Genomic DNA, 16,855 nt, shown 5'->3' with positions numbered 1-16,855 from the left:
CATCCATCCATCCCTCGTCTATGGCCTCTCTCGCACTCGCATGACGCACGGGAAAGCTTTTCATTGATAAAACCTTCAAAACGTGACTGAGGTATTGAGAGCACAAGCATGGAGAGAACGCTTTTCCAACAAACAGAGAGAGAGAGAGAGAGAGAAAAAGCGCGAGAGACAGAGAGAGAGAGCGAGAGAAAGCTTCACGCAGAAGTCGGTAAGCGCAAGCAGTCAAGCTTATTCTCCCTCTCTCAGCAGCTGTAACACGCCGCGCTAACAGTGCTGTGGAGGAAAATTTTGCCACCAGCGTTTTCAGTTTTTCTCACGACGGACGGTCGACATGATGCATCACAGCTCGGGAAGAAGCATCAGCCCGTCGGTGTTTGGAAACTCGGTTCGATCGAATATTCGGTGTACGGTGGTGTGCTGATGGTAATGGTGGCGTTTGTTCACTTGCCGTACTTACAACAAACCTCGCACTCGTTCCATTGTGTAGCAACTCAATCCTCCAAAACTCCAGCGATGTAAAAGCGCTTCAAACGGCACACAGAAAGGCAGCGCTTTTCCGCGATACGTGTTGTGTAAAATTCACGTCCACTCGCTCGCTTGCAGTGTTTGTATGCGTCTCTCCCTGTCGGGGGGAGTGAAAAAAACCCCCGCCGGAACGTTGTACGGCAGTGTGTGAGTGAGTTGTGTTGTTTACGTCCCCGAAAAGCACCGAAAAACGCTGCCCGGCGGCCCGTACACGACACGCGAACGTAACTTCGATCCGCGTTTTAGTGTGCCGTTGCGGTTTGTTTTATCGGTGTCGGTTAGTCGGTGCCTGTTTTTGGTTTGCGCTTTTCTGGTCGTCAAACCAGGGTAAAATTACGTAGAAAAACGGAACACTGCTCGAATTTCCCAAGCGGCCAGAGAGCGGGTTGAAGTGTTGTACCGGGAAGCACTTACCGGCGCAAGGGGAAGCGCCAACATCAAGCAATGTCAAGTGTTGGGATAATTGAATTTCTACGTACTCTCTGGGTCGGGTTACGTTTAACAGCGCCAAACGTCGTTTGTGCATCGAGCTTGCATCGCGCATCCGTGTTTTTTGGGTGGCGCGTTTTCTAGTGCACTTTACCGTTTTGTAAGTCTCGCGTTTTATGAGGGATAAGTATCGTGTTTCGGAACTTTGAATGAGTTTTTCGGTAGTGTTGGCAAAACGATTCAACCAGAAAGTTTGTGTAAGAACTTTTGGTCCTTATTTGCAGTTGATTCTGACGTGAAAATGAATGTGACAAATTTCGTCATAACTAGATTTCAAATTATTACAAAAAAATAGAATTTATTATTAGAATAATGGTTTAATGCTATTGGATAACGTTATAATAATCAAATAGGATATTACTCTTTTAATTCTATTGAAACGTTTGCAGTATTGTTTGACCTTCTATTGCTTAAAAAACGCTGCAAATGCTTTCAACAGTAACTTGTAACGAGGATCAATGAAATCAATTTACTCGTTCTTCTCTCAATGCATTTAATTGCAATCTAAAAGCGATCAATTTTCCGCTCAACGACGATTGGAAATTAGTTAATCGAGTTCGTGTCTGTCTAAATTCAGGCACCGTTCAGGACAGCCTTAGAACCACGCCGGAGTCAGTTTTCCATAAGTGTGTGTTTCGTGAGTGTCTATGTCAACATTGGACGTGTGCTCCGTGTGCTTCGCAAAACTCTGGCGACTCATGGTCATCAAACATGTCCTCGGGCAAAATGGGTCCGTCCGCTACACAGTCGGCCATTCCACCGCACCGAACCATATCCCGAAATTCGCATTTCGTGCACGCCGCACAGGCGAAATCACGCTCTCAAATCCCACCGAGAGTGCTAAAGGGGTTTTTCACTGCTCCGGGCAGCTGGGACGGACGCGGCAAACCGACCGAAGGGAATTCAAATCTCAGCCGGCCGGATGATTGATTGGGTTGGAATTGAATTGCAAAACGGCATGAAATCTCGTTTCCGTGTGTCGGCGCTCGGTATGGACAAACAGGCAATGAAAATGCTACAGGAAATGCTGGCACCATTTCCGTTCGATTCCGCTAGTTTGATTAGTGTCTAAATTTATAACTGATCAAGCAGGACAAAGCGGTAGAAAGATGACCAAGGATGAGGAATCCATGGCCTTTTATCATATATAATGGATGGATTGAAAAAAAAACATTAGTTTAGAAAGTGAGATTATAAAGAGAAAGTGTAAATAGTGTTATTTGACCAATCTAAATTTAGTTCTTTTTCCATAGACGCACAGTGGTCTACAGGCGAACCTTGAGGTTAATTTTATATTTTGATTTCGTCTTACCTTCATAATTTCAACTTAAACTAGGATAGTTGTATAGTATATCGTATTTTGAACATTTGTGTTTTGAAAATCCATCGGTTATTAACCCGAATTGTTTGACATATAGGGATTTCCAACTCATTTTCGAATGTACACATCATTATTTACCGCCTGCAGGATGTTTTTCAACATCTGTCACATATTGTATTGGCATCACAATAAAATTTCGGTTCTTACACATGATTTTCAACACATCTCAAAGAACATTCAAACTCGATCTACCTTGAGCAGTTTTGAAAATCATGTGGAAGAACTGAAACTTTATTGTGTTGCAAGTACAACATTTGACAGCTGTTGAAAATCATCTTGGAGGCGGTAAATAATGAAGTTCACGTCAGATCGATGTGGGAATAACATTTTGCTTGCGGTGAATAGCAATGGTTACATTTGAAACCCTTGAACTTTGATATATCATTTTCATCATAATGATATTTATTTTCGTCAGCATGATTTTCCACACGTCTCAAGCAGGATTTAGTTTTTTTCAGTTTTTTGTGTCGTGTTGAAAATCTTGTGCACTGAAACATTATTGTGATGCAAATACAACATCTGACAGCTGTTGAAAAACATTTAGGAGGCAGTGGCGGATTTAGGGTGTTGGGGGCCCTAAGCGTTAAAAGGAGTGGAAGCCCCCCGGTTGGTGTCGAGCGGGGGGGGGGGGGTGTATATTGTTGTATTAGGTTTTGAATCAAACACCCTTCAATGGTTTGCTGGGGGGGGGGAAGTGCTCAGAATCCCTGTACTGGGCCCCTATAGTTTATGAGTCCCTTCATCCATGGGGCCCCTAACTAGCACAGAAGCTCTTGCTAAGACGACTGTACACATTGTTCTATATGCTGGACTTCCTTACACGGGGCCCCTACATTGACGGGGCCCCCCGCGGCCGCTCAGTCCGCGCACCGTTAAATCCGCCACTGCTTGGAGGTGGTGAACAATGATTTTCACATTCAAAAGTGACTTGGAAAACTCTGTAAATATACTCTAATTAACAAAACACTAATAAAAAATTACAATGTTTGTACATTGCTCTGCGTTAAATCACAGTAATACGTTTCGCTTCGTATATTCCAGTCCTTACTTCGTATGTTTAGTACATCACTTATTTTAGTTCAGTAGATTAGTATTGTTTTGGTACTGCTCGTTAACTGCTTTAAAACTACTCGAAATCTGCTCGAATTTTTTTGAATGAATATGTCTACAAATCCCTTACACTCTTTGCTTACATTTGCTGAATGTAGCTACCTGTAGTACTTTAACCATAGTGGCCTTGAACACTGTCTGCGGCTGACAAGTGGTGGTAGTGTCAAGTGATAAAAATACAAATCAAATCCTTTCGCGAAGTGGGGAACGTTGATTTGGGTGTGCAATGTTATGGTACGGCGAACAAAGCGTAGCTTTCACCGGTGCCACACGACGTGCCCACTGAGCGAGAATCGAATCGTACACCACGGGGTAGCTGTGCAGCGCCGGGCCGGAAATGTGTAACGAATCTGAAGCGTCCGTCGCGTTTGAAAATCGATCGAACCGTTAACCGCTTTGCCTAGCAGTCAGCCGTCAGCATCATCAGCATACCGGACGCGCACCAACGATGATCGGCACCGTGTCAGTAACGACGGGTAAAACGCTCGCGTATCGCTGACACTTTGTCACCCTTCGGTTGTGGTGGCGTGAAAATTTCGTTTCCTACAAACCCTCGTCCGGCGCTATATCCCCCAAACCGTGTGCAATCGGGCGGACGTGAATCAGATGATGAGTTTGTGCGGCTGGCTGAAAACCTTCAAGCGCAAGGGGAAAAATGCTGTCGGTGCCGATGAGGACGCTGGTGGAAGGACGGGGTGTGATGTGGACGAAACGCGCGAAGAAGCCGACGAACCGGGGCCAACGAATGGCAAACGAAGTGGTGGGGGTTGGGGTCGGAAAATTAAAAGTGTCACCAAGCTGGTGACTGGTGAGCGGCGGGAGGAAGCTGCGCCGAAGGGAAAGGATGCGAATTTGGACGAAAATGAACCCGCCGACGATGATGGCACTGTCGAATGTGATGATGAAGGTAGGTGAATGGTGATTTGTTTGGATATCGTAGAGAACTCGAAACGAGAAGCGAAGGTCTGCTAGAGTGTGCATGATTGGGGCGTATTTTCTTCTCCTAATATTCGTGATCCTGATGAGTGATGGGTCCCACTAGCTGCGTTTGAAGTGGTGGAATTATTTCGATTGTGTAATTTACCTCCCACCCCTCTTTTAGGATTTTATGTAGAAATTTTAAAAAAATAATACAAAGGAGCATACACTATAGATCCTAAGAAATACAAACGAAGGTTGTTGCTTGTTTTTTACATAAGTTACGCCATACGATCTTTGATCGTATTTGAGTGAGGATAACCTTATTTTTGCTGTAAGTTGGTATACATTTTCAAAATGAATCAAGTATGATGATTGTTTTGAAGGCCTTCGTAAAGCTCGTTACTGTTGATATCTTGAGCACACATGACCTCCACAAGGTAAATTGCATATGGCCACTGGTTGGAATCCGTTTTTTGTTAGCTCATTTAAGAAATAGCCAAAGTGATTCACTGTTTCTGTGAATATTTCTGAATTTTGTTGCCGCTTTAATTTGGGCTCTAACTGTCCAATTATTGTCTCTAAGGCATCAATGTTCGCCTACAAGGCATTAATTTTTGAAAGTGCCTATCAATTTTTGGCTCTAAGTTTTGACAGTAAGTCAATTGTTTTGTTTACTAAATTTAACCTAATATCTGAAACAATTTACCCGGAACCGACGGAATTGCAGCCGAACTGGTCAAGAATGGAGGTGCACGACTAGAAAACGAGATTCATCAAATTGTTATTGAGGTGTGGAATAGCGAATCGATGCCTTGTGATTGGAATCTCGGCATCATCTACCCCATATACAAGAAGGGAGATAGGTTGGACTGCAACAACTACAGGGGTTTATAGGCGGTGTTGAATACCGCCTATAAAATATTCTCCCTGATCCTTCAGGATCGCCTTGTCCCGCACGTCGAAGAAATAGTAGGAAACTATCAAAGAGGATTCCTAAACGGAAAATCAACCACTGATCAGATCTTCACCATGCGGCAGATCTTGGAGAAGATGGCTGAATACAGAAACGACACATACCATCTCTTCATTGACTTCAAAGCCGCATACGATAGCATAGCCTGGGTAAAACTGTACGACGCTATGAGCTCATTTGGAATCCCGGCCAAACTGATAAGGCTAGTTAGAATGACTATGACCAACGTCATATGCCAGGTGAGGGTGGATGGAAAACTCTCAGGACCTTTTGCTACCACCAAGGGACTGCGCCAGGGGGACGGGCTTGCCTGTCTCCTATTCAACCTGGCGCTAGAGAGGGCCATCCGCGACTCGAGGGTGGAGACTACGGGAACCATCTTCTATAAGTCAACCCAGATCCTGGAAAAGCTACGCTGATGATATAGACATCATTGGTCTGCGGCTCTCCTGTAGCAGAAGCCTACCAAGGGATTGAGCAGGCGGCAGAGAACCTCGGATTGCAGATAAACGAGGCAAAGACCAAACTGATGGTGGCAACATCAGCGGGCCTACCAATAAATAATCCGAATCTACGTAGGCGTGATGTACAGATAGGTGAACGCACTTTTGAAGTCGTCCCAGAATTCACCTATCTTGGGTCAGCAGGTCAGCAACGACAACAGTATGGAAGTTGAGTTGCGCGCAAGGATGCTGGCTGCCAACCGGTCATTCTACAGCCTGAAAAAGCAGTTCACCTCAAAGAACCTGTCGCGACGGACGAAGCTGGGACTATATAGTACCTATATAGTACCAGTACTCACATACGCCTCTGAGACATGGACACTGTCCAAATCTGACGAAGCCCTCTTAGCCGCGTTCGAGAGGAAGATGCTCAGAAGGATACTTGGCCCCGTATGTGTGGAAGGACAATGGAGGAGCCGCTATAATGACGAGCTATACGAGATGTACGGCGACCTCACTGTCGTACAGCGTATAAAGCTCGCCAGGCTCCGGTGGGCTGGCCATGTTATACGCATGGAAACGGACGACCCAGCCCGTAAAGTCTTTTTAGGCCGTCCACAAGGACAGAGGAGGCGTGGTAGGCCCAAATTGAGGTGGCAAGATGGCGTGGAGGCGTCCGCCATTAAGGCCGGGCTAACGGACTGGCAGACGAAGGCGCGAGACCGTGAGCGGTTTCGGACACTCCTGAGGCAGGCCAAGACCGCAAAGCGGTTGTAGCGCCGGATAAAGTAAAGTAAAGTATCTGAAACAATGTGTTCCAAAATTATTCGATTTTAAGCATTTTAGAAATATAATTAAACGAATTATAAAATATTGAAATTGTTAAGTCAAATTTGGACATTTTAATGCAGTGTAAAAAGTTGGCATGCATTTTGAGATGTTTACAATGTCTTGAAAATTGATTTAATTTCATTAGTTTTTCACGCAAAAAACTGTCAAACTACTCGGTTTTATCGAGTGCTTATATGATGTAAAACTACAATTATCAAAATTCTCCTCAATTTATTTGTAAAATTATCATGATTCTTATAACTGTAAAAAATAACTGTTCACTTACGTACAAATTTTAGAAAACACATATTACGCTGATGGAGGCTCGAAATTACACTTTCCAACCTGAAACGTAAAACATGCTGAAGTTTTCATCAGCTACCAGGCGTCTCCACCATTTGTATTTTCCTATTGGAAATTATACGAAGTGGTGAAATTATACGAAGTGGAATAAATAAATCTTATTTTGTGATCATACTTACCAGTAAATGCAATCAGACATGAAAATCTTTCACTATTAGTTGTATCGATCTACGTGATAATGCCGGCTTATTTGCCTAAGGCTTTCGTGATTCATTAACTACGATGCAGCCACGGAACCGCCAAAAAAATGAAATAATGATACTTACTATAAAAAAGACTTTAAATTTGCCACACACCTGATGATATATGACGAACAAATATATTACGCTGTATATTGACTCGTCCCAGCTTTATCAACTACAGCTTCTACACCTACGATGTGGTGCTGTTTACATCCGCACCGAAGCACGCTCGAAAGCGCCTCTCGTGCACACAACATGCGTTAACCTTTCGACCGGAAACGTGATGAATAACTTAAACCTTTCGCTGCTGTCCTAACATTGACCTAAGCAAACAACTAACCTTACCCAAGCCAACACACACACACAACACACCATCCTGCACAGCTTCCAGCGTGTACTCGGCTCTCCCTCTCCAACACATTCGCGTTTGAGTACATGTGTGTGTGTGTGTGTGTGAGTGTATGGTTGTACCCTTGGCTGGGCTCACGTTGTGTTCCCTTTTAATGTGCACTGTTGAAATGAACTCCTGCAGTGGCATCATCAGCATCACCATCATCATCCAAAAGTGTCTAATATACCTCCTATCAATAACGGGGTCCCGCCGTGTGTCTTCGCAAAAGCACCGTCAAAGTATTGCATCCACCAGCATCGCCACCATCATTTCCACCAGCCTAATGGGTTATGGTGCGTTGCGCTGTAACGGCAGGCTAATAACGAACCTTGTGCAGCGCATTCCCATTCACCACGGAAGGTTAAGCAGGGTGCGCCCCATATGATTAGCAAAGAACGCCAATGCTCGTGCCTGCTCGCACAGCGTAACACCATCCCCTTGAGCGGGCCGTGCCTGACGGACGGACGAAGGGAAGATATGGGGGCATAATAGTAGAAGATAGTGCCGCCTGGCGAGCTTTATGAGAGTCTGCTCGGTTGTGGGTGTATTGATTATTTTGCATGCCTGTGCTGTGGCTGCGTTGAGATGAGATAGTGAGAAGAGAATATTATAAAGTTCTTCAGGGCGCTGTGGTGTGTTCCCCGACACAGGGCACTGCTGTTTGGCCGCGCAACGCTGTGCAGAAAAATATGTGCAGAAGAATAAGTTTCTTGTAGCAAGTTTCCCACTAAACGATGTTTTATGAGAGCATAATTATGGGATGTAGAGAAAAAAAACCCACACAATCCGACTTTAAAAGTACGCGTTTTTTTCCAGCGGGTTTGTTTCTTCATTTCTTTGAAACATTGTTTACACCATCGTACCAGCGCTACCAATCCCAACACGCAGCAGGCATCCAACCGAATGCTCCAGCACTAAACAAGGTTAATGGAAAGATAATATTTACAACACGGGCCCCTTCCAATCGCGCCACTAGATCGTGCATTAAAGGGTGCTGCACAAAAACAAACATATCAGTTGTGCCGACAAAAGTCAACCTTTAACGGTTGAGAAGGTGTTGCCAGATAAACGTACGGCCCCCCTCGCCCAACGGTTGAGCCCCTTTGCGGAAGAAATCTGAACCTCTGTCGGTTGTTGGTGATGGCAGGCAGGCAGGCAGGTCTATCGACCTTCTAGCAAACGAGCACAGCAAACGAGCGCACTCGCGTCTACTTTCCCGGAAAACACACCTGCAAGCATTGCTTTCCAACACTCCTTGGCTGGCGGCGCACCGCACGCCTCCTAAGCCTTCCTTGCGAACCTTCTCTGCGCTGCGGTGTAGTGCGTGTGTTTGTGTTCTTGACACACTGTCGTCACATTTGTGGTAGCTTACCATTAATCATGAGAGCATCTTGGAGCGCCACAAAATTAGAATAAAGCTTTAGCAGTGTACACAGGCCAACGATGTGTAAAGATCTTTTAATCGCGCGCTGAAGCATACAGTACAAGCATACGCAACAGCAATTGCCCCTGGGTGGTATTTAGAATGATATTTAGAAGAAAATGAAGCGCTGAAAACCACATTTCAATTTTTCTCGCCCAAATTTGCTGATCGTAAACACAGCACAAAAGATGGTGGTGCTGATTTCTTTGGTGATTCAATTCCTGTGCGGTGATTTGCTTCTTCCCGCACGTGTTGCGCTTTCCGCAATCAGATATCACTTCCTTCCCGCGGCTGTGGTGTTCCGTCACAGCGCGTTACGCTTTCCGTTGTCTCGCTCGCGATCGAAGCTCCGGTTGCCGGATATTGCTATTTTGTAATCTTCAAACATTCTCCACGTGGCTGGCGAGCCCCTCCCGTCGCTCTGCAAAGTGTGTGTCCCCACGCCACAGATCAGTTGCTGCAAAGAGCGCCATCTGTGTGCGGCGCCGTGTATTTTTAGCATGAATCTCACGCAAAGCAGCCGAGTACGAGTTGTGAGAGTTTGCTATGCTTTGAATATTAATGCAACATTGTTCTACAGATGCGTTATTCTGCTCACGCTGTGTCACTGCTCGTATGATTCTTTTTTAGGCGGGACGATTCTCGTATGCTAACGAATACAGACATATTGCACGGTTGCTATGAATAATCCTACCTGTCTCATGTCACTGTCGGTTTTGATGTTTGTTACAGGAGCCACGGAAATAAATAAATAAAATGACTAACGGCAGAATTCTAATTGAAAATTCAGATTGAGAATAATATGAGTGTGGTTTAATTCCACAGAAACTAACTTCTATATTAGTAGCAGCCGTAAAAATAAAAAAATAACCAAAATAATGTTACAAATCAGTATGTTTCAAAAATTTGGATAGTTCCACAATACTAGCCATCTTTTTTACACGTTTTTTTGACAGATGTTTGACAGTTGGCGGCAGAATTCATGTCAAACAACTCGCTAAACTGATTAATTGACCAGTTTGGAACAATGTTTAAAAATGTATTAAATCTCATTTCAAAATTCTCTTTAATGCACCTTGGGATAAATGAAAACACGACCTTGTTTTGACATTTTTTTGACCAGCTCCTGACTCGAAACTAATTCTAGCCTGGTGGCTGAAATAATCTAGGCTGTAAATCGCTGGCTAGTTTTGTTTGTAGTTTTGTACGGAGTGTTGACATGATATCTGTCGCCAACTATCAAACTCCATATAAAAAAGCTGGCTAGTATCGTGAAAAGTTCTTCCTTATATATTGGCTGAAAAACCTGATATTGGACTTCAGACGGATGTCTCCGGAACGCAATATTCGCGTAACCTGGGAAAAACTGTATAGAACATTAAACCCGGATGATGAATAATGTTCTACTCGGGTCATAGTTAGAAAATTAATTTAAATAGTAAACGAGGTAGCTCACTCTTTTGAGCAAGGTAACATAATGAAAGTAGTACACATTATGCGCAGGGATATTTCATTACACAGTAAAAATAAATTGTTTCTAGTGGTGGGAGCTCGGAATCGGACCTACCCGATTCCAATTCCGTGTTCGGAATCAATTCCAGAGCCGATTCGGATGCTTCCGAAAAAAAGATTCCGGAGTTGACTCCGGTGCCGATTCCAGAGTTGACTCCGGAGCGAAATCAGTCCGGGAATCTCTATAAGAATGGATCTTTTACAAGTAAATTTTGATTTTTTGCGGTTAATCAGTACGTAGTATGATGATTGGACCCATTTTTGTGGCGATGCCGAACCTGACTCCGTTTGGAAACTGATTATAATTTAGGAGCCAATTCCGATTCGAAAGCCGATTTAGATTCCGGAACCGATTCCGGATTCGATATCGGAGCCGATTCTGATTCCGGAGTCAAATCCGGAGACAATTCCGGAGCCGATTCCAATTCCAAAGCCGATTCCGGAGTCGATTCCGAAGCTGATTCCGAAGCCGAATCCGGAATCATTTCTGGAGCCGATTTCGGAACAAATTCCGGAGTAGATTCCGATTCCGAAGTCGATTCCGATTCCGGAGTCAATTACGATTCCGGAGCCGATTCCGGAATCGATTCCGGAAACTGATTCCGGACCTACTATCCGGAATCGATTCCCAGAAAACTGTGGAGCTTTCCCGGATTCGATTCCGACAAAAACTTCATTTTTCCCATCACTGATTGTATCTATTACTTAAGAAAAGGGTGATTTTACCACAAAATGTATTAACAGTGCCATTACAATATTACCCTTTCCTTAAATGGCTGTGTCTCTCAAATGAATCAATTTAATGGCATTGGCTCTACCGCCACCTAAGGCTCTCCCTGTTTCCTTAACGATCCACAACGAAGCGAAAAGTGTATTTAAAGCACACGATTAAACCATCCAATTAATAATTAAAACGCAATGTGCTTTCGGCTGATAGTCAGTTTCGGAACCACCGCAACCGTCTGAAATCACTTGCCGCCCCCTGCTTGCGCTGCTTGTCTGCCGCTTGTGTTACGCAACTCGTAACAACAGTGCAGGGAAAGAACCAAATCCTAACCTAGCACAACACCGACAGCCTGCGTGGGTGCCATAGCGGGGACTGGTTGAGTGAGTAACCTTCTTATCGCGTTTTCACGGGCGTAAAACAAGAGAAAATAATCCTTTTGCCCTGTCAATTTCCCACTTCCACCTCGCCATTTTCCAGTGGGCTGGAAGTCAATGGAAGACAACGGTAGGCCTGGGGGGTCATTTCTGTGCTGTCGGTGTGGGGTGGCCCGCTGAAAGAGGCTAAAATTGTAATTGCTCTCCCGGACCGGCAACAACCGCATGCCATTATCATAAATCTGCCGGTTTATGTTGATCGTCTTACGTCAGGAGAAATCCACTGCTTCTGGGGAGTTTGGGTGAGTTCTTCTTTTTTTTTTTAAACCCCCACAAGCGGAAACTGTGCTGGATGTATGTGTGTGTGGATGTGTGTGTGTACATTATGCTTATCGATTTTACCATCGGAGGGCTGTGTGGCATTAACAAGCAAATTCGTTTTACAACCACGCACGCTTCGGACGACTGGACGTGTTGCGAAAATTATGCACCGACAAAAGAGAGACGTTAGCTGGGACGAGATGACACACTAACCAGCTCGAACCCATAAACTCTAACCAGGAGGGGTGGGTGGTATTTCCAAGAGGAAGAGATGAGCCTCACATTATGTGTAGCAGAACATAAAGCCGGACGACGGGTGCGATGATAAAGTGGTTTTTATTTTTGGACTCACGTGACTGGTCTTAACCGTCCAGAAAGCGAGGTGGGTTGTTGTTCAATGTTGCTGCGGTAGAATGCTTTTAGCCCCAGGCCCAGCCAGCGTCGGAAAAGCTCAATCGAAAATCGTTTATTTCATTTGCGGATCGAATCAAATTACGTTTGTTTGGGTTATTTATACAGCTTGCCTTTATTTTTAATCGACGCTGTGTGTTTCGATCGATCGCAACATTTAAACCCACCACCTACGGTTCCGATGGAGTTGAGAATCGATTAAAAGGGGAAATTTGACTTACCAAGCGCGCGTGGTATGGCATCACAGGGCGGTGCACGTACGACAAACTATGTTGTCACATACCGAGTGGCAGGCAGTGGTGCTTGGTTGCGCATAAATCAACAGCGCGGTGATTCTGCGAACCCATTTCGCAGTCATTAATATGCAGCGAGCGGTACTGATTGGATGAAAATGTTGCATTCGGCTCGGGTGACACATTGTGAGATGGTAAGCTGTTTTAATTGCATTGATTAATAACGACCATTCCGCACCGAGGAAATCGGAATGAATAATTTCTTGTTTTCATTCAAATTTATGATCAATGCTTCGTTACATCGGTATTATAAACAGAATGTTTGCTTACTGGTACATATATATTTCATATTGTTACCGTAAGAGCATTAATCTTTAGAGAGCGAAATAACAGGTCATTGTTGAAATATTTTATAATCTTTAAACTTGTTCTACACCCAGCAAAAGTTACACATTCAACCTCATGCAAATAAAATTCCCTTCGCTCTACTGACTGCTCCGAATATCGAATAGCTGTGAATCGAAAACTCTTTTGCTCACTCAGTACTTTGTGCACTAAAGGGGAAAAACATAAGCATACGCCGGTATCAAGCAGAAACATAAATCGTAACCCATTTATTGCGATTTTATTACCATTCTTTATTCGCAATGAAAACATCGCAGTCCGCCGTCCTCGGCACTGGACTTCATGAGGGATACAACAGCAACAGCAAAAAAGTTACCAGGACGAGACGATACGCGAGGCTCAAACGAATGGAGCAGTTATTTCCCTGCGCTGGTATAATTTGCCGTATCATATGCCGCGGCGCCAGCCCAGCCCAAATGTTTGTCCCGCCATCGACTGGCCGGGTTGTGTTTGGTGTTGTAGCTGCGAAAACAAAATCATCTGTATATTCTATGGTGTTTGCTATTGTGTATCTTTGGGGTTTCCGTTTCTCTCTCTCTCTCTCTCTCTCTCTCTCTCTCTCTCTCTCTCTCTCACACATACACACACATCTCATCGAAAGTGTGTGGAAGTACAGATGGCGTCTACAGTGGTTGTTGGTTGGTGTGTTTATGCTTTGTGAACAACTTAGAGCCATCGTGACTAAGGACTGAACCGGTTTGCCCGAGCAGAATGATAAATGTGAGGATTTCGAATGACGTATTTCCTAGCTACGGTCTGTGTTGTGTGCCAAACTAGGGGGCATCCTTGTGGAAAGTGGCATCCTGTGAGCTCTATTGTACGTGAGCTCTCCTTTCGGTACTGATGGAACTGTGATGGAATAGTAAGGAATTTAATATTTTTGTGATATGTTGATATTAGCCATTCCGATGCCTTCTTGAGCGAGCTTTTGACCTTAAAGTGTCCTGTGTGTCGTCAAACTACTGTGTTTTGTTTGATTTATTGTGGGAAAATGTTAAAACAAATATAGGAAAAAAGGATCGCTTTACCTTTGTAACACGTTTATTCATTACGTTTTTATTTCAAACTTTGAATTGTTAATAGTGTTTGCTACACGACTGACTGACTGCAGAATTAAACTTTAGATACAGGGTTTCCCACGATTTATTGGTCAGCTCCCATAGACTTTTAGTTCGTTCCCATTCGTATTTTCCAATTGTCAATACAAATATCAATACAATTGGACCAAAAAATTCCGGGAAACGACCACATTACAGGATTACAGGGTTACATATTACAGGGTTTTCCACGATTTATTGGTTAGTTCCCCGTCAATTTTTGGTGGCTTCCCATATTTTGTTGGTACGTTCCCACGATTTTTTTATCGTATCCCTTAGACTTTTGGTTCATTCCCATAATTTATTGGTATTTTCCGATTGGATATCAATACAATTGGACCAAAAAAATCCGGGAAACTTAGGAGTGTCTTAGGAGTGTCCAAAATTGCTCAGGACATCGTACTATCGACTGTCAATCCCATAATTAATGATGGACGCATCCATGCCATCTTAGCATTTTATTTTGGGGCTATCACACACAAACCCTTCGCTGTCATTATAAACAGTCTATAACGACTTAACGGGTCGGTACGTTCGAGGTCAAGCGTATGAAACGGCTAACAATTGGAATCTGGCGGATTTGATTCTACATCACAGAGTCCATCGCATAACTCGTAATGCTCGTCACTCCGACAAGTTCTTCTTCTATTTGGCGTAACGTCCTACGCGGACATGCCGGCCTATACAGACTTTCGAGACTTAATTCATTACCACTGTAAGACATTATATTTTATTTTCTGCACAAAGCTACAGCATACCGCACAAGTCCTATCTTGCCGACTTCTTTAAGAACACCCATCATTTTATCCTTCGAAATAGATGGCTCCATTGTTTTCTCGTTCGATATCCCACTTCTGAGGTTTATATAACTAGCGAGCTAAATTCAATGTTTACACCACGTAGCCGGATAGTCTATCCTTGCTACGGGGGGGGACGGTCTATTCTGGGCTTGAACAAATGACGGGCATGTTATTGAGTCGTTCGAGTTTACGACTGTACCACTGGACCGCCCGCCGACTCCGATAAGTAAGTAAAGTGAAAACCTTGGGCTGCCTTTTTGAAGTATCCCCAAAAAATATAATGTTGATGTCAAAGTACTCTAAAGCAAACAATGCACAATAATGACGAAGATTCTTCTCTTTGTCTAATTTTTAATTGGAGGCTCTAGTCGGAATGTAAACATTACAAATTCAAAATCATTAGCGTGTGATACTAAGAGTTCATTAATTGACGAATAGTACAATATTTGACTCACTAGGTAGAATTACTTGGTTTATCAAAGATTTCCATTCAGATCAAAGAAAGAGAGCTTTCCAGCCATTTTCACATCAGTTATATCCAACCGATTACCACAACATTATCTGTAGAGTTTTTATTTTGTACAGTTCAACGTATTGTTAATAAGAACAAATGTTTTCTCTCGAGTGTTGACTATATCTTTACATCATTCTAGTATGCTAGAAACATAGAGCCAACATCTCCATGTACATCTCCGTAGCTCCCACAACCTTCATCTTCCATTATTAGTTGAGGCAATTGTTAAAATGTACCATCTGCAAAAAAGGTTCCAACGCAAGGTGGTGCACCTTCATTGGCTTCATTTTGAATACACGTTTCACTTCGAGGGAGATACACATGAGAACATTCACCAGAAAGGCACGCGCTACGCCCGTTTTTTCCCCCCCGGTACACCCTTATTACCGTTCACAACAGAAAATGTGCATCCATTTATCTGGCTGCTGTGTAAGCTTGTCCTATCCCTGGTCCACCCCTGGTAAAGCTGCACCTTATCCCTCCGCTTGCAAAACAATGCTAACCGCCATCAAAGGCAGAATGATTCGCTTGAACCATGGCAATACTCTACATCGCGCACCGTTGCCGGTGGTGAAGCTTCTTCGTCTTTGAATTCAATTTTCGTGACTAGTCGCGATCTTAACATTCACTGGAACGAAACGGAAAAATGTCTTCTGTTACACTGGCAGCTATCCATTTCGGATTCGGAAATTTTACTTTCGCTCTTTTGTGTTTTTCTTTTTATTCTTTTTTACGCTGCCACCTACTCTCGGCACAGCGCGGTAGTACATTGAAGCGCGGCTGGCAAGCATCAAGATGATGAAAGACGCTAGCCGGTTGCCAGCCGTACCAGGGAGGCGAAATATTTGCTCAATGAAAGCAGCTTTGCGTCTTTCGTGCCCACTCGAGGGTTTCGCCCAGTGGCGTGGTGGCGCTCGTTTTTTGTTGTATTATTCTTATTTCCAGAGAAAATAGATACCGGTGTAAACCGTGCGAACGAAGGAAGCTCACGTTTCTTTGCCCCAACATTGCCGCGATCCCGTACAGCCGAGCTACGACTTACTCATTTCTCTATTTTCGAGTAGCACCCTGTGAAGTGGTGTCTTTTTTCTATGAAGCTAAGAAAGGAGGAAGAAAAAAATGAGCAAATAACAAAGCAAGGAGGATCAATTTGTGCGTCTACGTAATTCAAACTGAAGCATCGCTGAAATTGTGTCCTCGCACACAGCTCATTTTTCCGCCAACATGCACGGCTACTGTATCCGCGCCCGCTTTGCGTTGGGTTGAATGAAGCGCACAAATGAGAGAAAGATTAATAAAATTTGCATCGTCTTGTTCCAGGAATGTTTTCTAAGGAATAAACAACAACAACAGGCCAATATTCTGTTTTATGTAACATCGTTATAGCAATTGAAAGTTTTAAAACGGCTCACAAAACATTGACAAGCCC

The 16,855-nt window shown here is 43.8% G+C and overlaps 1 protein-coding gene across 3 annotated transcripts in view; it reads left to right on the top strand.

Annotated features, from left to right (window-relative positions):
* LOC120959887 (cytochrome b5 reductase 4) overlaps window positions 1–16,855 on the top strand; it is a 65,407-nt gene that overhangs the window by 12,262 nt on the left and 36,290 nt on the right. The window contains exons 1-2 of one of the 3 annotated variants that reach the window (XM_040383615.2): window positions 302–423; window positions 3,604–4,412. The exons of 1 other annotated variant lie outside the window; for it this stretch is intronic. In XM_040383615.2, coding sequence (XP_040239549.2) covers window positions 4,112–4,412 — 301 coding nt within the window. In that variant the 5' untranslated portion in view covers window positions 302–423; window positions 3,604–4,111. Of the gene's footprint in view, window positions 1–301; window positions 2,298–3,603; window positions 4,413–16,855 lie in introns of those variants that run through there. One more of the 3 variants, XM_049610304.1, reaches the window with a different exon arrangement.

The sequence above is a fragment of the Anopheles coluzzii genome, chromosome 3 (assembly GCF_943734685.1).
Source record: "Anopheles coluzzii chromosome 3, AcolN3, whole genome shotgun sequence".
NCBI classification, from domain to species: Eukaryota; Metazoa; Arthropoda; class Insecta; order Diptera; family Culicidae; genus Anopheles; species Anopheles coluzzii.
Note: the sequence above shows the minus strand (reverse complement) of the source record. Positions and strands in the feature narration are given on the sequence as shown.